A 26,791-nucleotide genomic window follows, 5' to 3' on the forward strand; every position below is an offset into this window, starting at 1 on the left:
TGAATCAAAGCAGTAATAATTTATTCTGTATATTTAGAAATAAGTGTATACTTGCATAAATGCATATTTCAGATTGTGATTATTCCTATGCTGAGTAGGCTTGTACATAGTAATAATACATTATTATTCTGGCAAATATTTAATAAAATTCTCAGATGTCTATTTTCACTTTGTATATTTTGATAAGACAATTAATTATGCACAACTGTAGCTAGATAAGATTTTCCACTCTATGAACCTATGTAACAGTTCCCACGGTTCATGAGATATACGAAATAACCGAGGAAACAGTCTTCCTTGCAAAGAAAGTGAAAGTCATCATAGTCTTCTTGTTTACTATATCAGGCAACTACTTGCTTGACTTTTGTGTACTTATATTTACTGCAAAACACCTAACTTACTTACAATGAGCAACATTCAACAAATAGATCGCTGCACCCTGTCCGGTCTCCGTTAAGTCACAGCTGACCATAGAAGGCAACAGTCCATTCTGCCCTCATGGCCAGACCGCCGTCTGAGTCTTAGATGTTTTAAGAAAATATGGGCTCCATGTGATGGAGACTGTGCAGTTGTAGCAGTAGACAATAATCTTAAACCAACTAAAGTAGAAATGTAGTCTGCATCTTAAATGGTTTTGGCAGAAATAATGATCCTAAATGCGATGAAAGTTCTAGTGATGCCACTGTCAAATTTTTTTATACAGTGGTATTTACTTATTGGTCTACTGTGTAGTCCCATTTTTAAGTCTTTCGTAGTGTCATTTTAACAGTTACTACCATTGTGGGATTTCTTCATTTTATTACATGTGTAGGTACATGAAACAACATAATCATCAACTATTAAAATTGTTTTAGCGAGATACTTCGATTCTGGCCATTATTACCTTGTAAAAATTGTATGTTACAGAAGCAGTCACACTGTAAATGAATAATCTTATGTATTTTACCAAGAACCCTCGTTCACTAAAGCTACAGCTGCTTCAGTTCAAATTTCGAAAATTTCCGATTCCCCTTTAATTTGGTGTACAAATAATACTTACCTAAATATTTCAATTTTTAAAACTGGTACTTGATCCATTTGTCATGAAATTTCAAAATTATTTCACCATTCACTGCAAGACTAATACCCCCCCCCCCCAAACACACACACACACACACACACACACACACACACACACACACACACACACACACACACCCCTGGTCAGGTTGTTTATGCCCATGTAGCATCCGCTGGAAAAAAAAATCTTTACAACACAAAATTGATGAATGCCATATGTTATCATACATACAAAGGTAATGACTGGGTTGGTACATAGTACTTTAATGTTATCACTGCACAGACATTTTAAACACTGTGAAAACGCTAAGCTGTTAGTGACTTAGCAGCCATTTCAAGAACACCAGTGTATGTTTTATTTCCTCCAATAAAACCTGTCGCATGAACAAAAATACAACCTGCAATCCCAGCTTTTACACTCAACTCTTCATCTCTCAAACCACGCCAAGCTTCACATAAGAACTTGCGACACACGAAGCTTTGTGGTGCAATGGGTACACCCTGGACTCTCCATTTCCCTGCTTGATCTTGAAACAGCACATATTTTATAGTTGGCTCGATGTGTAACTTTTCTTCCAGCTCAAAGAGATGATCCTTCCAAGGGCAACCACCATTTGACAGTAACATTATCTCACCAGAAGGATGTGTCTCATAACGGTTATTTACTGCCTTACGAACAATATCATGAGCAGGCCACCAAACGTGGGCCCAATATTTTATGTGGTCTTCAAATTCTTTTCCAACAAGACAATAGGCTTCGTTAAATCTATCTATGTCACTGTCACTTACACCATTCCAAAATGGATTTAACCTTGCGACACGAGCTGATAAGTTGGTACAAATTCTGTAACTTGGTTCGCCGTTGAACATAGGTACTCCATTATCAATGCCATCTATTTCTTGAATGAAGAATTCATATACCTTGTCGTATACAGCAGATATTAGTTTGTCATCAGTTGAGTCTAGGATTATCTTCAATACTCTATGGCCAAAATGGAAATACACAAGACCAGCACTGCTAAGTTTAGTTTTCCACTTATACTTTTCAGACAGTGAACTCATACTTTCATCAAAATTTCTCTGATGATGGTCATAGTAATGCTTTGATGGGTCATAAACACCACCAACATCAACAACAACATCACATTCTTTTATAATAGCTTCCTCTCTAGTTCTGACAATTTTTGCATCATTATATTCCGGCAATCTCTTCAACATATAGCAAGCAAGAGCTTCGTCGCAGTGGAAAGTTCCATCATGAGTGCAAATTCTTGGTCTAGACACAGAACACATTTTCCCAGGTGTATTAGAAACAGAAAGTGTACCAGCTCTACCTGAAACATAAGAAAGGATGAGAATAATAAAATTGTCCCACATTCATGGACACCTGAATACATTAATAGCAACATGTACATAGTTCTGAGTCCAGAATTGTCATTATACTAAAGTAAACTAAAAAACTATTAATTTTTCTAAATTTCTTAAGGTGCTGTGGTATAACTTTTGAATTTATTTAATTGACATTTAAAAATCTGGAACACTATTCTGGTGCCAAACTCTCAAAAAAACTTCTTAATTTCTACTTTTCTGGGTCCACTGTCTCTACTTATGTATAAGGTTTGTAAAATTTTGTCATGTATTGAAACAATTTTACTGTGAAAATTACAAATTTTATGGCATATATCATACTTAACAAACAGAAAGAAATTCTGGTGGATCTATCTGTTCAAATAAAAGATTATCTACGAGTTGAAAACAAAACAGTGTTCAAGACTGAGTCTATTCCCGTTTTAATAAAACAAAAATGACATTCATTTTGTATGAATAGAGTACAAATAATTATCATGTGATTAAGTCTATCAAAGGCACACCAAGAAAAGTAATAACCAAGGAAATTGTCTCAAAAACAAATTTCTGGTGATGTATGAGGAGGAGGAGGAGATTAGTGTTTAATGTCCCGTCGACAACGAGGTCATTAGAGACAGAGCGCAAGCTCGGGTAAGGGAACGATGGGGAAGGAAATCGGCCGTGCCCTTTCAAAGGAACCTTCCCGGCATTTGCCTGAAGCAATTTAGGGAAATCATGGAAAACCTAAATCAGGATGGCCGGAGACGGGATTGAACCGTCGTCCTCCCGAATGCGAGTCCAGTGTGCTAACCACTGCGCCACCTCGCTCGGTTGTGGTGATGTATGATCATCATCAATTATACTATGATTACTTGGGCATCTGCAAAGATGAAGTTCATCTTAGGTAAGTAATACTATTGTGTTTCACAGCCAAGCTGTTTTTCAACTAGAAATGAAATGGTCTGTATGAATGTTTAATAACATAGGCAATGTAGGACACCACAGTCTGACACCTTGATATCTACATCTACATTTATACTCTGCAAGCCACCCAACGGTGTGTGGCGGAGGGCACTTTACGTGCCACTGTCATTACCTCCCTTTTCTGTTCCAGTAGCGTACGGTTCACGGGAAGAACGACTGTCGGAAAGCCTCCGTGCGCACTCGAATCTCTCTAATTTTACATTCGTGATCTCCTCGGGAGGTATAAGTAGGGGGAAGCAATATATTCGATACCTCATCCAGAAACGCACCCTCTCGAAACCTGGCTAGCAAGCTACACCACAATGCAGAGCGCCTCTCTTGCAGAGTCTGCCACTTGAGTTTGCTAAACATCTCCGTAACGCTATCACGGTTACCAAATAACCCTGTGACGAAATGCGCCGCTCTTCTTTGGATCTTCTCTATCTCCTCCGTCAACCCGATCTGGTACGGATTCCACACTGATGAGCAATACTCAAGTATAGGTCGAACGAGTGTTTTGTAAGCCACCACCTTTGTTGATGGACCACATTTTCTAAGGACTCTCCCAATGAATCTCAACCTGGTACCCGCCTTACCAACAATTAATTTTATATGATCATTCCACTTCAAATCGTTCCGTACGCATACTCCCAGATATTTTACAGAAGTAACTGCTACCAGTGTTTGTTCCGCTATCATATAATCATACAATAAAGGATCCTTCTTTCTATGTATTCGCAATACATTACATTTGTCTATGTTAAGGGTCAGTTGCCACTCCCTGCACCAAGTGCCTATCCGCTGCAGATCTTCCTGCATTTCACTACAATTTTCTAATGCTGCAACTTCTCTGTATACTACAGCATCATTCGCGAAAAGCCGCATGGAACTTCCGACACTGTCTACTAGATCATTTATATATATTGTGAAAAGCAATGGTCCCATAACACTCCCCTGTGGCACGCCAGAGGATACTTCAACGTCTGTAGACGTCTCCCCATTGATAACAACATGCTTTGTTTTGTTTGCTAAAATCTCTTCAATCCAGCCACACAGCTGGTCTGATATTCCGTAGGCTCTTACTTTGTTTATCAGGCGACAGTGCGGAACTGTATTGAACGCCTTCCGGAAGTCAAGGAAAATAGCATCTACCTGGGTCTCATGAACAAATAAAGCGAGTTGGGTCTCACACGATCACCGTTTCTGGAATCCATGTTGATTCCTACAGAGTAGATTCTGGGTTTCCAAAAACGACATGATACTCGAGCAAAAACCATGTTCTAAAATTCTACAACAGATCGACGTCAGAGATATAGGTCTATAGTTTTGTGCATCTCCTTGACGACCCTTCTTGAAGACTGGGACTACCTGTGCTCTTTTCCAATTATTTGGAACCTTCCGTTCCTCTAGAGACTTGCGGTACATGGCTGTTAGAAGGAGGGCAAATTTTTTCGCGTACTCTGTGTAGAATCGAATTGGTATCCCGTGAGGTCCAGTGGACTTTCCTCTATTGAGTGATTCCAGTTGCTTTTCCCTCACAGTTTTACTCGGCACGTACCTGTCTAAAACGCATTTTACGATTGCCTTGAACTTTTTCCATAAACACTCAACATTGTCAGTGTCGGAGCAGAAATTTTTGTTTTGATCTGTTAAGTAGTCTGAAATCTGCCTTCTATTACTCTTGCTAAACAGATAAACCTTCCTCCCTTTTTTTATATTCCTATTAACTTCCATATTCAGGGATGCTGCAACGGCCTTATGGTCACTGATTCCCTGTTCTGCACTTACAGAGTCTGAAAGTTTGGGTCTGTTTGTTATCAGTAGGTCCAAGATGTTATCTCCACAAGTTGGTTCTCTGTTTAATTGCTTGAGGTAATTTTTGGATAGTGCACTCAGTATAATCTCAGTCGATGCTCTGTCCCTACCACCCATCCTAAACATCTGAGTGTCCCAGTCTATATCTGGTAAACTGAAATCTCCACTTTAGACTATAACATACTGAGAAAAATTATGTGAAATTTATTCCAAATTTTCTCTCAGTTGTTCTGTCACTAATGCTGCTGAGTCGGGAGGTCGTTAAAAGGAGCCAATTATTAACCTAGCTCGGTTGTTGAGTTTAACCTCCACCCATAATAATTCACAGGAACTATCCACTTCCACTTCACTACAGGATAAACTACTACTAACAGCAACAAACACGCCACCACTGGTTGCATGCAATCTATCCTTTCTAAACACCATCTGTGCCTTTGTAAAAATTTCGGCAGAATTTATCTCTGGCTTCAGCCAGCTTTCTGTACCTATAACTATTTCAGTTTCGGTGCAATTATCTGCATCCACTTCAACGTTTGATTTGTGTTAAAGGCATTTATTAGACTGACTAGGACTTTCTTCCATAGTTTACATCTAACCACTCATACGTTTTACCACAATCTATGAAGGCAACAAATTTAAGTCTTAATTCCCTGTGTTCTATCAATCAATTTTGTCATACCAAATGTATAATCTGTACAGGGTCTTCCACTCAAAGCAACACTGGTCATTTGACAGTCTCATAACTGATATAAGATTCAGTCTATCAGTCTATTTCTTAATATTTTGACATAGATTTTGTATCCTGGGTTAAATAGGCTGATTTCTTGGTAATTCTTAATATTATTTCTATGTTATCTTTTAAATATTGGTATAACAAGGGCTTCAGCTCAGTCATCTGGTACGTTACTAGTCATCCAACAAATATTAATGAAGTCCAGTAGCATTTTAACAAACAGATAAGAATAATAATTCATCAGTGCCACATAAACAGAATCTACACACACTACTTTCTTATTTTTAAACTCTTAAGACTTGTAACACTGCAACTGTTCTGGGATCTGCACATTCTCCTTGACACTTACATCTGTTTTTATACTCTCTCCCTGGAGTTCTTTATCTTTTTCTTTTTTTTTTTTTTGTATGGTTTATTAAGGAATTTAATATTTTAAAAGCCTTATTTTAGAGTCCATATAGATCAGCTTCAATTTCATTGATATGCTTCCCAGCTTTGTTATCTCAGTTTTTTTTTTTTTTTATTTTCTCCTTGTACAACTGCACATCACGTTTTATATTCTAAGCTCACCACAGCATGCACGCACAGATGAATTGTTAAGCCTTTACAGATAGCACAGCAATCAAGTCATATACTCAACCATGTGTGAAGTGCCACTACATGAGGATATGGCAATAGCAATCAGTGAGACATTCACATTTCAAGTGGACTTTGTCCATAAGCATGGGTAAATGTAAGGGAGTGACGTAGTAACAAAAACGGACAGTCACGTTTGGCAGTGCCCACAGCCACACAGTGTGCATGAAGTTGCTGCATTTGTTGGCATTTCACAGTAGATTGTTCAAAGTGTCTGCAAGCAGTGGAGTAACACACATGGCCATAAAACATGATGTCAAAACTGTAGTCTGAACAAAATCCTGTCTGTCCAATAACATAATATCCGACATGTGGCCATACAAATTTTGGATGTGAAATCATTTCTAAAAAATATTTAAACACTGTTAGCATGTGAATATAGTAACAAAATAGATTTATTTTGTTGATATATGGATGTTTCACTTGTAACATTGCTAGTTACAAAGACTAATGTGTTCAAAACTTCGTGGCAGAATAAAACTGTGCCAGACGGAGACTTGAACTCGGGATCTATGCCTTTCGCAGGCAAGTGCTCTCTGCACACACTGCTGCAGAGTGAAAAAATTTCATTCTGGACTAATATGTTCATTTTTACTCGGTCTAAGCCACTGTGTTTAGTTTTCTGTAAATGGCCAACATGCAGCCCCACACACACACACACACACACACACACACACACACACACACTGTACACTGAACTGAATCATTACCTATCATTTTCATAGACACCTTGCAGTCCTTTCATCAGCAGCCAACATTGAGCATAAAGAGTCCTTAATGTACTGTGTTTGTAACAGTACTGTCAGGGGAGGTGGGATACTCCACCAGAATGCGAGCCACCACCAATTAAGCACAAATAACATTGGGGGGTACCTCCCTGCACAATGTACAACCACGATTTAAACAGGTATAACCAATACAATGTTAGGATCAAACAATGGACACTTTCCATTACAAGCAGAAGGATCAGTGCCATGTATCGTTTGTCTCCCCAATGGTACGCAGTTTGTTGGAGGTAGCAGTAGCCAATCATTCCTTGCCCCCAGGCATAATGGATCCAAAGTCTCATCTGTGCACATGAATCAGTGCCCGGTATTACCATTACCAATGTCAACCAGGTGGTCGCTCCCCTGGCTATGCGATCAGCTAGTGTATACCCTGGGATTCCCAAATGACACAGCATGAAATAACACTGAGATTATACAGAAGATCCTGAATAGTGGACACTAATGGGTAGTGAGGACAGTGTCAGCCAGCCAGTCTACATACTGGTCATACAGTCATTGCATACCAAATAACAGTTAAGTTTTCTCATTAGTGAAATGAAGGGCTTTTGCAATAGCCTCCAGTTTTGCTGTGGAGACGCTGTAAGCTCCTGGTAAAGATTGTTCATTACCTCCAGCATGTGTGAAAGCATAGCGTGTCTTTTCCACATGTTTAGAGCCATAAACACAGATAATTTTAGCACCTTGTTATTTCCAGCAGACTTCGAAGAAAACATTGGAAAACAATAGGGGTGAAAGGATACACACCACAGGGAGCATGTGAGGGTCACACTACTCTGTGGGTAAATTCTAGAGTGAGGGAGGTGAAGGTCCCTATGGAGAATTCCACAATGCATTCCAATTTGGAAGTTCACCATGGGTCGACCATCAGGGGAGAGGAAAAGAATCTGATACCTCAGATGGCAGACGCTAATTGCACAGCAGTTGATAATGTCAAAACCATAGAGGTAGAAACCTGGGATCAACCAGAAGACCATCAATGGGGCTCTCATGAAAGCCACTAATGGCCAGCCGAAACGCAACTTGCACACACATCTGTAGTCTCAGAGAGCTGAAACCACATGGCAGTGTGCTGCGCTATCTCTCTCTCTCTCTCTCTCTCTCTCTCTCTCTCTCTCTCTCTCTCTCTCTCTCTCTCTGTGTGTGTGTGTGTGTGTGTGTGTGTGTGTGTGTGTGCGTGCACGTGTGTTTTTACTGCTGACAAAGGCCTTAATGGCAGAAAGCTTTAATTGTGTATGATGAGTGGCAACTTTCCTTCTCTGGTACGGTTACATTCCATCCTGGATTATCCATTGCTTTATTATTATTATTATTATTATTATTATTATTAGGGTTGAAGGGGGCACTCAACATCATGGTCATCAGCAGCCTGAGGAAAAGTCAGCAGCAAAATCTCATGGGTGAGGACGAGGGCTGTCCCCACATGCAGAGCAGTTTATAATGTATTAAATAAAGTCTGCCTCCCTTACCCATCAGTTTAGGGACGAGGCCAGGCAGTTCACAAAATTTCACCACCAGTATAACACTGGTATCGGCATCTACGAGAATGGTGGGCAGATCTCCAGCAAGACTGAGGGCTGCCCTACTATCAGTATATACAATGTGCGACAATATAGTAATGAGACTAATTTTCTTTGCAAGATTTGGCAACTCTGCAGGCTTGTCTAGGCACAATATCTTCGACCTCGGTCTATAAGCTGCTTCAAGTCCCAGCGGCACATAGATGCAACTGCTCAGTCGTGAGTTGTGCTGTAATAAGTTAACACGTGTTTGTGTCTCTCGTCGCGGAAATGGAACCGCATAATATTGCAAAATTGTATGCCATTTCTTTTTGCGTTAAATTGGGTGAAAACATGACGACAACTTACGGTAAGCTTCAGAAGGCTTTTGGAGAGGAGGTTATGTCAAGAGCTCAAGTTTTTTGTTGGCATAAAATGTTTAGTGAAGGCAGAACGAATGTTGAAGATGAAGACCGCAGTGGACGACCATCAACCTCACGGACGGATGTCAACTTTTCCGGGGTGCGTGAACTCGTACAATCTGATACAAGATTATCCGTGAAAATGATTGCAGAAGAACTGAACATCAATCGAGAAACGGTTCGTCTAATAGTAACTGAAGATCTTGGTATGAGAAAGATTTGTGCAAAAATGGTCCCCAAAAATCTCGCACCACAGCAGCGAGAAACACAGAAAAATGTGGTAGCCGATCTATTAGAGCAAACTGAAATCAATCCAGAATTGTTGACCCGTGTTATCACTGGTGATGAAAGCAAGATGAAAGCATCGCCAACATGATACCAAACACGTCCGTCCTCAAGAAAGGATTGGAACAGAAGCGGCAGATGGGCATGTAGTCCCCATTTATGAAGTTGGCAAAGGATGCTGTACCTCCAAGTAGTGACATATGCTTTTTCGAGATCAAAAAATTCACAAATCAAATGGTTTCGGTGTAAGAAGGACTGCTGTATCACTGTCTCCAGTAGAACTAAGTTGTCAAGGGTGGAACAGTAGTGCCTGAAACCGCACTGGGAGTGGCTCAGGTGACTTCAGGATTCGATCAGCCAGACAAGGTGATGGTTGACCATGCATTCAAGGATCTTACCCATACAAATGGTAAGAGTGATACACCAATAACTGTTAGGGGTGCTATGGTCCTCACCTGGTTTCCAGAATGGAATTAATATTACCTCCTTCCAAGGTGTGGGGTACTGTCCATCAAAACAGATTTGATTGAAACAAGAGAGGATCTATCCTTTCACATCAGGGCACAGATGATGAAGCATGGCATAACGGATCTCATCAGGTCCCAGAGCAGTGTCTCTGGCTGCAGACAAAGCTGATTCCAGTTCCCACATGGAGAACAAAAGGTTGTAGACGTCCTCATTATGCAAGAAGAAATTGAGCTTCCTCATCTCTGCAGTCCTATGGAACACCTGAAAAGCAGGAGCTTGCCTGAATGACGTAGTAACATTGAAGACGTGTTCAGCTAAAACCTGGGCCATGTCTCCTGGCCTGTCCACCAAGACCCCATTATTTGACAAGGCCATAAGGGGCATGTACTAGCCTTGTCTGAAATCTGTCTTATTGATTGCCAAACTTGTGCAATGGAAGTGGTCTCATTAATGGAAGTCGTGAATTCCCTCCACGAAGCCTTCTGCCGTTCTTTTATCACTCGCATCGCATGTGCTCTCACAGACCTGAAGGCATGAAGACTGGCTGTAGTTTGACAGTGTTTGAAGTTCTGCAGACATGTTCGTCTGGCCCTGATTGCCAATCGACATTCATCATTCCACCAAGGTACAGGCCATCATCTGAGGTGGTTACTAGACCTGTGGATGGACTCTGCAGCAGTCCGTTAGATCTCACAAGCGATACGGGCCACCGCCTCCTGTGCACAATCCTTTTGTTCAAAATTGGCTGTTGACTGTACTGTAACCAATTTTCCCTTTGTATCATCCATATGTGGTCTCTTGTTGGCCACCATCCTAGTTGGTAGGCGGATCCACACTGGGAAGTGGTCACTAGAATGTAAATCTAGAGCCACTTCCCACTGAACTGAGTCTGTAATACCTGGGGAACAAAAACAAAGGTCAATGGCTCAAAAAGATCCTGTACCTGTGGAAAAGTGAGTCATATGACCCGCATTCAGAAGGCAGATATTCTCAGAATGGACGAGTCGCTCAATCATCCGAACCCTGGAGCAAGTGGTAGCCGAGCCCCACAGCGTACTGTGTGCATTGAAATCCCCCCACAAGGAGAAATGGGTGTGGGAGTGCCCGGAAGAGTTCTGCCAGTGGATCTGCATCCAAAGCATCATTACGGGGCAGGTACAAAGAACACACTGTGATATTAAAGGGTGTGAGAACTTTCACAGCAATTGCTTGCATGGTCATAGTAGGAGGGACAGGAAAGGAGTGGCATCTGTCATCAAGGAAAATAGCCACTCCCCAATGTGCTATAGAAGTGTATAAAGGAGGTAAGATCATTCCCCTAAGAAGTACGGCTAAGAAAGCAAACAACATTAAGTTTACACATGCACCTTGTTTTAAAGTGACAGGCATGGGACAATCCTGTCAGTTTACAGTCTATGAGAAGGCCCAAAATCAAGATCTACAACTACCTCAGGGTGTTGGTTTCCAAGTAGAGCTCTGGCTCTAGACTGACCAGGGCGAAACAAGAAAAATCCATGACCCGTGTTTTAGCACATAACTGAAAGCCAAGGTACATAGCCCAAGAAGCAGTTTTTTATAAGTGCTACTGCTTCTTTGAGTTGACTAATAAGCTAAGGCCACAAACTGGAGGCTATAGCAAATGCAGAAGTCATCAACATAAAGTATGAGAGAGACTACCAGTCCTGCAAGTCTACTGATGGCTGTGAAAAGAGTAACACTCTGGGAAAGTGAAGCACACACTGACTAATCCAAAATGGTCAAGGTGACAAAAAGTTGTAGATAAAAATTGGTAAAGCACCACAGAAACCACAATTGTGAAGTGTAATTAAAGTGTGGTGACTACAAACAGTACCATATGCTTTATGCAAATTGAAAAGGAGAGTGATAAGGAGTTAACACTTAGCAAAGGTCTGTAAAATGGCTGTTTTCAACCAGGCCATGTGGATCACCCTCTCAGAAGCCTTCTGTGGACAAAAGACTTCGTGATTCAAGAATCCAGAATGACTGACAGGTCACCACCGTAGAGGAAATTTGCATAGCCCATTTGCAAGACCGATTGTATATAGGTGTTAGTGGAAATTAGGTTTTGGTGTGAGGTGTTGGGATTAGAATGATGGTGGTGTCCCACCACTAGGAGAAGAATTTACCTCCACGTGAGATATAACTGAAAACTATCAGAAGGTAATGTTCATGATACATGTTTGTTTGTCAATTGAGGCAGGACCTGGGGCTATGTTGCAGAATAAGTCAAGGGCTGTAAACAATTCCCGTATGTTCAAAGGTTTGTTATATGGCTCGGGAGCAGTTTTGAGTACAAGATACACAGACTCACTGTTTACATTCTTGGAAAGTGGGAGGTTCAAAAGTAGATGCTGACACCATCAAACAGGTTGATACACATTTGGTAAGGACATTGGGATCGGTAGACACACTTCCCTTATGTAATAAAACAGCAAAGGTCATCAGCTGCTGGTGGCCTAGCAGACCATACAGCTTATTCCACATCTGAGAGGAAGATCTGTGCACTGCCAAAGAGGAGACATAAAATTGCCATTGTTGTGTACCAGGCTTGAGAGACACACAAACTCTATCGCAAGAGGCCACCAGCAGACAAGTACAACCACTTGCCTGGTGCCATGCCATGTCCAATAATGCGTCCTACTCATCCATTGATAGTGTTGCTAGTTGCCAAAGATAGCATTGTCAACCACGGACTATTTTGCTTCTACCTAGTACTGACGAGGATGAAGATTCTTCAGCCAAAAGGCAGAAAAATGACACTCCACATGCAGATCCGTTATGATCCTGCAGTCTGACAACACAGTTCAGTTCCCGCAGCCAACTCAGTACAGTGCCTGCAGTTACACTGCAGAGCATATTTCCATGATTTCCATTCAAAGTCTACATTTCAACTTAATAGTCACTATTTATGGATAACCAGGACAGTTAAAAAAGTGCCTGCATAATTACTTTGAGTCATGGTGACAATATCATAGACAGCCAAGAGACAGCAAAATTTCACTGTATTAGGTATAAGGCAGCAGGTGCGATGCATGAAACTGTTACAATAGTTAAGTAAAACTTTGTAATACACTTTTTATAAATGTTATTGTTATTTCTTATTGTGTTGCCACACTTTTGTTCTAGTGCACACCCCGTCAAGCAAGTGTTTAATTAGTGATAGTACTAGAGTGCAATCTGCCACACATTTTATTTAACTGTAACATATTATGTAAATTGAGGGTGGAGGGGAGAGAGAGGAAAGGGAAGGGAAGGGAAGGAACTATTGATGTCAGCTGCATCAAGTGGGTGTGTGGGTTGGCTGAGAGGTGGGCCGAAACAGCCCACGTTGTTGTGATAAAGACTGCATCCAGGTGGCACAATAGTTAACACAACTGCCTAGTAAGCAGGACATCCCAGGTTCGAATCCCGGTCTGGCACACATTTTCACTTGTTGTTGACACCAATTCTGAATAAAGTCCCGATAAAGCTGACATCAATAGTTCCTTCTCTTCCCTTTCCTTTCCTTTCTCCCCCCTCCACCTACAGTTTACATAATATGTATCACAGCTGTGGACTCCGTGTGGTATCTGTTCTTTCAGACATGTCCAGGAGAACACACATGACGCATTCATTTATTAACTGTAACAGTAAACGTCTTCTCCCAACACGGACGTTTGGGCTCAATTAATCGTAATATTCAGTACAAAATTCAAACAGCCACCATTCTTTCTTCCTTTTCTTGTTAAAATACAAACCCTTGCATATAGCTGCTGGAAGGTAAAGAGGTTGACCAATGAGGGCTATCATATTGTTGAAGAGTATCTCATTGATCCTAGATTATCATCACAATTTATTCAGACCACCATGTGATGGGCCACCACCAGCAAAGACTCATGGGGAGAGACACCAATGTTTCAGCAGCATAGATGATTGCAACAGACATCTCTGAGGACATCAATGGTTCCTGAAATAAAAGGGGGTGAGGGACTATCAAGGTGGTGATGGAGGTCTGTATCTGCCAGCTCACCCTTTGAAGTGCCCAGCATGGTGACCAGTATGTTGGATGGTGACGTTAAGTTGGGACCACTGGAAAGTGGTCCTGTCATACAGATTGTTTTGCACATATCATTTTATCGAATTCACTGGTCAAGAAAATACTGCGAGCCACAAAAAATGGGTATGGGTTGCATTGTTGAGATAACACAGGCTGAAATCAGAAAGTAGTTTCTCTAATCAGAAGACCCCTTTCCACACTGCCCGATACTTCTACACAGGATGATATGTGCACTGAAATCTCCAAGCGGATGGGTGAGGGGAGTTGCTGCATCAATTGGATCATCTTTGGATACACTATTTGCCTATCAGGATGCGTGTAAATATTACAGAGGGTGACGGAGGTTACCTGAACCCACAGATCTATCAAATCTGACTGTGTAGACACACCCATTCACTACAAACATCAATGTGAATGAGAGTACAGACCCCCTAAATGGTTCAAATGGCTCTGAGCACTATGGGACTCAACTGCTGTGGTCATAAGTCCCCTAGAACTTAGAACTACTTAAACCTAACTAACCTAAGGACAGCACACAACACCCAGCCATCACGAGGCAGAGAAAATCCCTGACCCCACCGGGAATCGAACCCGGGAACCCGGGCGTGGGAAGCGAGAACAGACCCCCTCCTACCCTGAAAATCTCGGGAGGTTGGCACAGTTTACACAGCAGGCACGGTAATGAAACATCCTGGCAGATTAAAACTGTGTGCCGGACTGAGACTCAAACTCGGGACCTTAGCCTTTCGCAGGAAAGTGCTCTACCAACTGAGCTACCCAAGCACGAATCACGCCCCAGCCTCACAGCTTTACTTCTGCCAGTACCTCGTCTCCTACCTTCCAAACTTTACAGAAGCTCTCCTGTGAACCTTGCAGAACTAGCACTCCTGAAAGAAAGGATATTGCGGAGACATGGCTTAGCCGCAGCCTGGGGGATGTTTCCAGAATGAGATTTTCACTCTGCATCATAGTGTGCACTGATATGAAACTTCCTGGCAGATTAAAACTGTGTGCCAGACTGAGACTCAAACTTGGGACCTTTGCCTTTCGTCGGCGAGTGCTCTACCACTAGAACACTTGGTATGATAGTTGCCTTTGCCATTGTAGATGATTGTATCAACAGTACTTGTTATGCTCTGCATACCTTTAGAGGTCTTAGAAGTGGGTTTTTCTGTTGGTGAAGCAAATTATTTTATGGAGGTGGGGGCTGTATTGTCAAAAATGACTTCATTCCCTCAGGGTACTGTACATATTTCATGACAATGATCTCCTGGATTTTCTTCTCACAAATAAATACCACACATTCTAGACTCCATGTAATATGACTGTTACAACAAATGACATGTACACAAAGCTATACATAGGGTACCTCATTCATGCGCAGTAAACCGCTTCTACCACATGTAGCCTGGCCTGTACACAGCATGTTAGTATGCCCCGATCTTTGGCTCTTCAAACAGCACATGGGGTTGGCAATGTAAGGTCAAGAATTTCAGGTGAATGAAGCCAGCATAATTGTACTTCAGGAATCTGGGTATATTAAATGTAGATATGAATGTCCTGTTCTTCTCTAGTTCTCCATGAACCTCTCTCATGATATTATTTATTGACTACACCTTGCTTACATTCCTGAAACAACTCATTTGTATTCAAATGCATAAGGTCCCTGCAGCTAACAATTCCTTTGTTGGAGTCCAATGCTGTGTGTAGCTCCTGGTGATTGGCTACTCACAAAGTGTATTACCATTTAGCAACTTTTCTCCTTGGGAAACTTTTGCTGTTCCATAGAGGCCCAATGTGCAGCCAGAGAAAAACATCAACCGAGACAGTGGCTGCATGCAATCCTGATGGTCAAGTTCCCCATTCTCCAACAACATTACAATCTTATACCTTGCAATGATCCACTGAAGCGGTCCAGAGGATGGTGCCAGAGAACTAGCTGTGCTCACCAATCCTCAGCTCAGGAACTCTGGGTTCACCAGACCGGTATCCACCATTTCTGGCTTGGCCTCTGATGGGAGTATACAGGATAATTAAAGAGATTAGGCTTGCTGTACAGATACAGAATTAGTACAGGGGCCCATAGTCATAAAACACACAATTACATAAGAGCTGTGAGCCCCTTGTGTAGAAGAAGCTGTTGGTATGTTCAAGAAAGAATAAACAAATCATGTTTTTCATTTTGCTTGGTTCTGGTTTCTATTCCACAGAGGATATTTTTGTATAAATGTCTCTCCCCCTCATAACCCATGGAAAATGAAGTAGTGTTACTTCATCAAATCTTCAACATTAGTAATTACATTTCTGGCAGTTCCTTTAAATAAGAAATGAAGAAAATATACTTTTCATGTTAAACAGGCTGCAGTTTAGTTTTTGACATGTCTAATGATCACTGATATGTCACTTAGTGAATAAGAAAGCCTTAGATAAGAAATATATTTTAATAAAATGAAAAATGCCTATCAAACATTATTTTCAGTTACTGACCTTTCTGACAAATGTGTAGTCTGTGAAGGCGAGATCTAAAATGACAACAGTACGCTACACAGAAGCGCTTAATCTGGATGGAACCAAACAGTGTTGATGGCAACATTCACTGTCCTTGAGAAATGTCATCTTCCCATTACTCAAGTATTTCTAAAACAAAATAAGGACAAAATTAATATAGTATCTACAGTAAATAAAATGACATTCAAAATTAAACTTTTAAATAAGTATGAGGAGCCGTGCAGATTAAAACTATGAGCCGGAGTAGGACTTGACCCCTGAACCTCGACTTTTGCAGGCAATGCTCTTTATCAACTGAGTTATGCAGGCATGATTCAAGACTTGCCCTCACAGCTTTACTTCTGGCAGTACATCTCCTATATTCCAATTTCACAGATATCCTGCATACAATGCAGGATTAGCACTCCTGGAAGAAAGGATATTATGGAGAACTGGCTTCATCACAGCCCAGGGGATTTTCCCCAAATGAATCTTTCACTCTGTAGCAAAGTGTGTGCTGTTCTGACCATACACTCTTAAGTTAGGTAACTGATGAAACCCAGTGCACCACATTACAAACAAAAGTTCTTTCCTAAACACAAGTCCACGTATAGTTCACATAATGTCTCAAAAATACTGCTTCCAATGCTGTTTAGCATATCTGCAATATCTCTGTTCAAGTCTTTCACAATCATCAAACAAAAATGCACTATAGAAGTTGTGGAGTAAATATCTTTTAAACATGATTCTGAATTTCATGATCACTTCAAACTTTTCATTGATCATAAATAGGGAGTTTCACAGAGAACAGGAGTAAGAAGCCCTGCCTCACACACAGTATGGTGCAATACCAGTTAAGATGGTGTAAACCAGCTTGCTTCCAGCAATGCACCCACTATATCTATGGTTTGTGCATCTTCTAAACTATCTTCTTTGAATGTGAATAGTGAGCTTTGTTTTCAGAGAGATGCTCATTTGTAGTACCTACTTCAATAATACTAGCAAAGACCATACATACACAGTGCATTGAATAGAAACACTGCATTCAACAACGACTCCTACAGTGTTATTGTATACAGTATTGACTGATTACCAACACTGGCAGTTGCTGGAAATAAAACATTTGCGGCCAGAAATTTTCTGAATTCTAGGGAGCCAAGTGCTCCAGAAAAATATTACAGTTTTTTTAAATGAACACACCATTATTTGACTGTATTGTTATTTATTTAATTATGACCCAGGTTTCAGCCTTTTATGCCATTTTCAAGTGATTGAGTTTATGTCAGTAACGTATATTGCAGGACATCAAGCTCAAAATTGGCCAATTTTGAGCATGACATCCTGCAACATAAGTTAATGAGAAACTAAATCACTTGAAACCGGCACAAAAGGCTGAAACCTGGGTCATAATTAAATGAGCAATAATACAGTCAAATAGCAGTTTGTTCATTTAAACATTATTGTATGACTGTTGCTCAGTAACATCAAAAAAATATTAGCTACAGGTTGTACAATTCCCATGCGAGATAACCAATGGAGGCAGCAGAAACATTACACCATCTCCATTGAATATGAGCTCTCTAGATTTACCAGACAGTTTTCTGAAACCAATTTCACCTTTCTACCGAACCTTCACATTTCAAACTCCCTGTGGCTCTCTTAAGCTTTCATACTAACAATACCAACTTATGACTCTAGAAGTAAATTTCTGAATTCATTCAATGGCTGCTGTCACACATGCTTGACAAGAACCCCAAAAACCTAGAGCACAACTATAGAATTAGGTGCACTGCACTAACTCAGAACCCTTGCCATCAAATTATCTATAGTCTGTTCACAAAGAGATAAACAATAGCTCCCTAGTTTTAGATCAGCAGAATTGTGTCGGCTTTGACTCATTCATGTTTTGTGCCCAGCTGCTTTCAACCTCAGATATTTAATACCAAAGGAGGGAAGGAAAGACCACGAGTTTAATGTCCTGTTGATATTGAGGTCATTAAAGGCAGAATCAAATACTGAACTTCGCATATGCAGCCACTTTGAAGTACCCATTGTTGTGCCCTGTTATGCTGTGTTCCAAATTAATACATCTTGTGATGAAATGGTTCATGGCCCAACATAGGCAACACCAAATACTACTCCACTCCTCGGAGACAAGCAGGGAGTCATACTTTCCAGAGTGGAGCTAGAAACATAATCTCAATGTTGCGAGCAGGAGAGCAATAAGGAGCAAGCTTCAGCTCTGAGAAGAATCTTGGGGAATCATTGGAAACTCCAGAAAAAAAGAAGTAAATTTCAGTTCAATTTTTTCAGTTTGACAGTGCTTTGAAATTGCATTCCCTTTAAATTACTTTAAAACGGGTCATTTAATTTATGAGTGTAAAAGCACTGTTATTGAGGAGCTCCTGGCACTGTCTCCCTTACAAAGAGAGGTCCCCATGGGTAGGACCGACTTTTTGAAACCAAACACATGGTTGCGTAGGTTAGGGTCCCAAGTACTGTTTTATATTCAACAATCATTTAACCAGGTGGTCTCTTATTTGTGGCTAATCAACAGAAAAGAATTTCCCATGATCCACTACATGACTAAGGCTGCAATAACAAATTTCATTTTTGAAACCCCACTGAAATGTAGTGATTTAGGTTTTTGGCTGGTAAGATGAGTGTAGTGGGTAGGTATGCTAAAGTACAATCATGTGTCTTTTTGTTTTTACATCTTTATAGCAATGACTGTCATAATTATTTTTATTCAATAAATTGGGGGCTGTAAGGTGTGACACCTGGGACCACAAACTACACAACTCAGCTTTACACATGTTAATAAATGTCAAAATTTCAAACATTCTATTTAATTACCATAATGTAAGTTTTACCACTGGCTCTTTTTAATTCTGAATTGCCTTATGAGAACTTATGTGGAATTAGTAGCTACCAGCACCATCATCCAACATGAAACTAACAGTTTTGATTTTGCAAATTGTGTACACTTTTGTTACAACCTATCTCAGTTCTTACTTTTATAGACACAACAATATGTAGCAGATGATGACTGATATGGTGCCCACTAGATGGCTCTGTCAACACCACTTGGAGCATAAATTGATGCATGCGCAAGTGCTGTGCCAGCACTGTGCATGGTCCCTAGCACCTTGACAGCCTCTGAGCGGTGAGTCAGTGGGTGGGGTTTGCTTCATCTGCTCCCTACATCCCCCTGAGAATTTGTTTATCTCCTTGCAAACACACTATAAGTCGCCCATTTCCTTTCTCTACTGTGATTTAGTATGTAACCCAATTTCATATAAGTTCCTAGTATTACCACTAGGCCTACATGTTCAAATGGTGTGACAAGTTCCAGAAGTTTAGTACTGTCTTGTAATCTACATCTATATACAAATACTCCACAAACCACCATACAGTGCATGGCCGAGGATACTTTTCACTACTATTAGTCATTCTCTTGTTCCACTCACAAATGGAGCAGGGGAAAAAAACGACTGTCTAAAAGCCCACATACGAGCCCTAATTTTTCGCATCTTATCTTCATGCTCCTTATGCAAAATGTTTGTTAGAGACAGTAGGATCACTCTGCAGCTGGCCACAAATGCCACTTCTCTAAATCTGCACAACAGTGCCTTTTGGAAAGAGCCTAGTCTTCCCTCGAGGGATTCCCATTTGAGTTCACAAAGCTTCTCAAAAATACTTGTATACTGATCAAACCTACCTGTAACAAATCCAGAAACTCTCCTCTGAATTGTTTCAATGTTGTCCTTTAATCTGACATGGCGGGGATCCAAAACACTCAATCAGTACTCAAGAAGGGGTTGCGCTAGTGCTCTATAGCCACCTCCATTATGGATGGCTACACTTTCCCAAAATTCTCCCAATAAAACAAAGTCAAGCACTGCCTTCCCTACCATCAACCTCATTTGCTCTCACCATTTCATATCACTTTGCAACAATAGCCTAAATATTCAATCTAAGTGACTGTGTCGAGCTGCACCCTACTAATGATGCAAGATAGTTTATCCTACTCATCCACATTCACTTACATTTTTCTACATTTAGAGCACTCTGCCATTTATGACGCCAATTAGAAATTTTGTCTAAGTCATCTTTGTGCACACCACAGCGTAATCATCAAATAGCCATAAATTGCTTCTCAGCCCATCCATCAGGTCATTTCTGTACATGGAAAACAAAAGCGGTTCTACTACACTTCCCTGGGGCACTCCTGATGGTACCCTTGTCTCTAACTTGCTGTTGAAAACCATGTACTGGTTTCTATTACCAAAAAAGTCTTCGAGTCATTCTCGTATCTTAGAACCTAAACCTTATGCTGTGACATCCATCAACAATCTGCAATGGGGCATATTGGTCTGTAATTATGTGGGTCAATTCTTTTACCTTTCTTATATACAGGAGTCACCTGCACTTTTTTTCCATTCACTTTTGTCTTTTCACTGCACGAGAGATTCATGATAAATGTAGATTAAGAGAGGGATCAATGCCATAGAGTTCTCTGTGTAAAACCAAACTGGGCACCTATCTAGAACTGTTGACTTATTTGTTTCCAACACTTTCAGTCACTTCTCTATGCCACAGATACCAATTTCTACGTCCTCCATGTGGGAGTCTGTACAACAGGCAAACAACAGTATGTTTGTAAAATCCTCTTGTGTGAATCTTCTTATGGACACACAATTTTCTACTAAGTTTTGCCAGTCAACATTTGCATGCTCCTTTTTGAAGAGTGCAACACACTCAGTTCCCTCAGCATTTTGTAAATTTGATTATTAAACTACAGAGGGTCCTTTCCAACTTCAACCTACTTACTTTGCAGTTTAAACTTTGGCCATGATCCCTCTACATCAGTCATAATGGAGCTAAAAGATATCCATTCACTGTCTAAGTGGGATGCTAACATGTGCTTTCTGCTTTTTGTAGCATAAACTCTCTCCTGGCCTTCTTGACAGCTTTATTAACTTTAGTAACCATTGTCACTATGATGACATCAAGTTCACTAATTCCTGTTTCTATACTGACAGTGTTGACGTAAGGCCTGTTTATAGCTAAGTCTAAAATATTTCCATTGTGTGTGGGTTGTCTAACTAGTTTCTCAATGCAGTTTTTGGAAAACATGTTCAGAAATACTTCACAAGACTGTCTGTATCACCTACACTGAATCTGTAAACATTTCCATCTATACTTGGTAAGTTAAAGTCATCTTCAACTAATATTGCATTATCTGGGTATTTCTGCAATGCTGACTGTAGACTTTCTTCGAATGACTCTAGAACTGCCACAACAGAATAGGGTGACCCATAAAAACATCCATCAATTAACTTGATTTCAGCTAGACCTGCTATATGCGGCTAGATAGCTACTGTCACACTCAAATAATTAGACCTTAACAGAGATAATATTTTTGTCAACTTCAATGAACACACCCTCTCCTATGGTATCTAATGTCTTTCCAATATATGTTCCATGAATCACTAAATATCTCAGAGCTTTCTACTTCGGGTTTCAGCCACCTCTCAGTCCCAAGAATAATATGAGAGAGAGAGAAATTCCCTGGAGGGCAGTAAATTTGGGAGGTTTGTTATGCATACTTTGAAAATTTACTGTTAAAATTTTGACCTTCTAAACGTGTGTAGGTGTACATCATCTGATTTTGTTCTTTGTGTGTTGACTGGTGAGTGTTCATCACAAGACTTCAAATTCTTGCCTGTCCAAAACATCAAATAAATGATTGCTGAGCAAATATACATGTGACTACTACTCAAGTTATATCAGGTTTTCCCTCAATCTTATGTTCATTACCTTGCCCACACATGGGAGTAAAACTACTATCTAGCAAATCACAACAAAATTCAAATATGTCATTCTGCATTTACTTGTGAACTTCGGTTGGTTGGTTGTTTCGGGGAAGGAGACCAGACAGCGAGGTCATCGGTCTCATCGGCTTAGGGAAGGACTGGGAAGGAAGTCGGCCGTGCCCTTTGAAAGGAATCATCCCAGCATTTGCCTGGAGCGATTTAGGGAAATCACGGAAAACCTAAATCAGGATGGCCGGACGTGGGATTGAATAGTCGTCCTCCCGAATGCGAGTCCAGTGTCTAACCACTGCACCACCTCGCTCGGTACTTATGAACTTCCAATTACTATTTTTCTGTAGATAATACCATGGTCAGTGAACAATACTGATTAGTGCTGCAGATACTAACAAACTGTTTGTTTATGCTGAGAGCACATTGGACCCAGTAGCTTTCTAGAGGCAAGGAGAGTTCCTGTCATATATGCCTCTTAATACCGTCATGAGAGCATGGGAAGTTTGTTCTCTAGCATTGTCCAGCATTAAATAAGCATGGTTTCTGTTATTTCTCTGGGGAAAAATGCTGTAGTCATATCATTCACATACCTATCAGAATTTATGCTTTGGTGAAGAAGATTGCTCCAATACATTGTGTTGCACTGACTGCTCACAACACTTCTGTTTTCACATAATACAGGGGCTCTTGATGTAGATGATGAATTTCAGAACTCTTACATTTATTGTCTGAGAGTCCACATAACCCAATAAAAGCAACCCTGCTTCATAAGAAAAAACAGCATTTTAGAATCAATCTCTCCCACATGCACAGATTGCAATAGCCAGTTATTGTACTGGTAGCAAGCAACAGTCTCTACCAATACTTTCTAAGATTTCAATTTGCATTTGTGCACAGGTTTGAGAGCAGATGCTGCTGAAACTAGTCTTAAGTGTCTACACAACACAGGGCACCGTGCTTCCAGAGTATATGAAACTGCCTTAATTATACAGTGATAACATTAGTTTTGTTGGTGATTGACTTTTCTATATGAAGCTTTCAATATTCCTTCAGCTTTCAAAGAAACTGTCAGCTTTTCACCTAATCTACAGCTTGGGCTACTCTACAGATCAGCATACCACTAACATTTCATATTCACACTTTATGGCTTCATCAACCGCAGCCAAATTGTCATCTTTCAACCTAAACTATATCTTAAGCTATGCTACAGATCAGTCTATCACCACAAACAACATCAGAAAAAATACAGAGAAATAAGTGTTCTGTTCTCTTACTGTTTACCCATGTACATCACACACCACAAAATAATTATGTCACAGCTGACATCCAGTATAGATAGTTCAGTTGACATTTGCCCCAGCTGTTTTGAGTGTTGTTTTTGAGCAGTTCTGCTGCTGTTTCCTTCATCCTTTTTCTCCCCCCCCCCCTCCTTACCACAAAACTCAAACTTTATACAAGTCTCTCCACCACTCCCATCCTGCCTGCCAGATACTGGGTACTCCCTTGTGCTCTTGCACTTAACCACCTGACTGCAAATTGTACATTGCTGAAACCACAGTTCAGGTTTCTAAAGCATTTTTATACTGATAAGGCTATTTACAAATACTGAGAGAACATAATACAACAGATACATTTCAGGCCACAGGTACATTCTGAGATCCGTCAAAGATGCTCCACTGGGCAAAATCACAAAATCTTTAGAAGTAAATTAGAATATCATGGTGTCACAGGGACATCTGAAAAATGGTTCAAATACTATCTTTCAAAAAGGAATCAAATAGTGTCAACAAGAAAGTACGTTTCTACTAAAATATTGGTCACTATACAACTGAAAAATACACGCTTCTCACAACCTTTCAAGACCCTTACTTTTCCTGTGCATATTAATGACACTATGTCAGTAACATAACCAGATGCTAAGTTTGTTATAATTTTATGTCATACAAACTTTGTGATAAACAGCAAACAAACTACAATGTTAGAAACAACTATTAATGACATGTTTCTGGATATTAGTAAATGTTTTCTACCTGATCTTTTCCCATTAAATCTCAAAAAGACACTGTAGCCTATACAGTTCAAAATTTTCAAGAGGTTTCCACCCAAGGTACGTCCTACACCATTGATGAATATATTTACAGAACCAAATTAAATTCTTAATATTAGTATCTAATATCATTTAACGTGAAATTGATACCTGCACTTCATTGCAGTAATGTAATAAACGTAAATACTGAAAACCGCTTGCAGTTTGATTCTGCATAATTACACCTGCCCAATAAATGTGATGCATCACAGTCTACCATATACAAATTTACTGGCTTGTGACCACTTTGATTTTAACATTCAAATGATAATATACTCTTAACACATCTTTGACAATCATTTCACTTATGATATGTGAAAGGAACGTTAGCAGATAAGTTCTTGGGCCCTACTAGCCGATATTAGATATGAGTCAACATGTCTCACTGGATGCAGACTTCGTAACCAACGACCACAGTAATGGTGAGTTTGAATGGAAATCACTCCCCCCAAAGGATATAGTAGCTGAAACCAGTAACTCAGAAACTTATGGCAGCTATGGCCTCTCCAACTTTATTGTGAAACAAATGGCCATCCCCTGTGCCACTTTATAAACTGGATGTTAGAGGAACGTTCCTTTCCTCACTGCATAAAGCTAAGTGTAATTTTACCACTGCATAAAAAGGGAGATAGGGAATCACCACAAAATTACAGACCCATTGCCATAGACCCAGTACTATATAAAATCATTGAAGTAATAATGAAAAAGCAATGCAATGAATATTTCGAGAACAATCACCTCTTAAATCAGGTCCAGTATGGACTTTGTGAAGGTCAGTCCTTCCTTAACCCAGAGCAGGATATTGCTTTAGCTGCCTTTTAACAGGATTTGAACATAAATAATATAGATGTGCCACACTGCTTGACCTAACAAAGGCCTTTGACACAATATCACATAATATTCTTGTAAACAAACTTAAACAGTGTGGGATAACTGATAAGTGGTTGGCATTACTACAATTGTACTCGTGGAGTATGAAGCAAATAGTCAGGCTCTCTGACTGCTATAAGAGGAACGGCATAGGAATCAGTGCTTGGACCATTTTTGTTCACTGTTTATGTTAATGATCTGCCCAGACTGCTACCTTTGAAACCCGCAGAGTATGCAGATAGTATCATGTTTATTATTTCTTATAATGACAAAAGTACTATGGAGGAAATGAATAACATTATTGCTGGTTAAGAGCAAATGAATTAAAATCAAACAGCTGTAACTGGGTTTTCACCTTTACACAAAACTGTAAACACACACACACACACACACACAAAGCTATTACGTGCATGTAGGGTCTAAGAGCCAACACTCTATGCCAAATGTATTTCATTGAGTACAAAATAATTACTGCCCCAAGTCTATACACATTTTACACCTTTATACACACCAAGAATAACTGGAATAAACACAAGATTGAGTGGTCACTCACTCTTACAGAACTGGAACTCTTTGAATATTCTCTGGACTAGACTTAAAAAACTTTCTGCATGCAGGCGGGTCTCTCTTCAACAAATTACCCAGTGGGAATAGGAAGTTAAATACTAATAAGTTTAGAGAGATAATAGATTCGTAGCTGAATGAAAAGGCTTTCTATACTGTTGATGAATTTTGTAAATAGAAATGTAGTGATCTATTAGTTTAATTATAAACATACAGCTTCCATCCTTATTATTCATAAAATAGTGTGACAACATTTTACAGGTAGTGTGGCCACATTTAGCCAATATAATTATAAAGTTGTCCAGTTGCGTGCTGTGCAATACAATCTGTATTTCAAAAGCACGGTGCCTTATGCAGCTCGAAAGCGGTCTTATGGGCTAATCAATAAATGAAACGTTTGTTGTTCAGTCTGTGGTGAAACCAAATGGATTTGTACATATTTACGTTTACTGTGCACAACACGTGTCCAACATCATATAAATGATCGTCTACTATAAATAACGTGACATGTCAAAAGTGTACTGTGATAGCACTTCCTATATAAACGAACGGCTTCTTTCATTAATTAACCACTGCTGGAAAACCAGTGTGCTCACTGACAGTCAAAAGAGCACGAACAAAAAAAATAGACAAAAGGGCAACTCTATCATCGACTTACAATACATAATAAGTAACTTCCTTAAAACAATATTTACATTTGAGCACTCCCAGCAATCAGTTTTAACACGGGTAGTCGTCGTGTACTAAAGCCGGTATTTGGGTATTACACGACTATCCGCCGCAAACGGTACTGGTCTAGCGCGACAGCCATCTAGCGGTAGAACGGGTGAAACTACGAAAATTAGCAGACACATTCCGCGCGCCGGAATAGAGAGCAGCTCTGC

The 26,791-nt window shown here is 40.2% G+C and overlaps 1 protein-coding gene across 1 annotated transcript; it reads right to left on the reverse strand.

Annotated features, from left to right (window-relative positions):
• LOC126185005 (MYG1 exonuclease) lies at window positions 1–26,791 on the reverse strand. Its single transcript, XM_049927732.1, has 3 exons — window positions 26,603–26,791; window positions 16,557–16,706; window positions 1–2,393 (listed from the first exon to the last, which is right to left on the reverse strand). Exons 2-3 carry the CDS (start codon window positions 16,660–16,662, stop codon window positions 1,366–1,368), a joined length of 1,134 nt encoding a protein of 377 aa, XP_049783689.1. The 5' UTR covers window positions 16,663–16,706; window positions 26,603–26,791; the 3' UTR covers window positions 1–1,365.

This window comes from Schistocerca cancellata, chromosome 4, assembly GCF_023864275.1.
Source record: "Schistocerca cancellata isolate TAMUIC-IGC-003103 chromosome 4, iqSchCanc2.1, whole genome shotgun sequence".
NCBI lineage: Eukaryota > Metazoa > Arthropoda > Insecta > Orthoptera > Acrididae > Schistocerca > Schistocerca cancellata.

Bases quoted from the DNA above. Each gene is read 5' to 3' on its own strand.
- LOC126185005 (XM_049927732.1), bottom strand. From the start codon at position 16,662: ATGTTGCCATCAACACTGTTTGGTTCCATCCAGATTAAGCGCTTCTGT. The intron at 2,394-16,556 runs GTCAGTAACTGA...CTTATGTTTCAG, and splicing joins ACTACACATTTGTCAGAAAG to GTAGAGCTGGTACACTTTCT.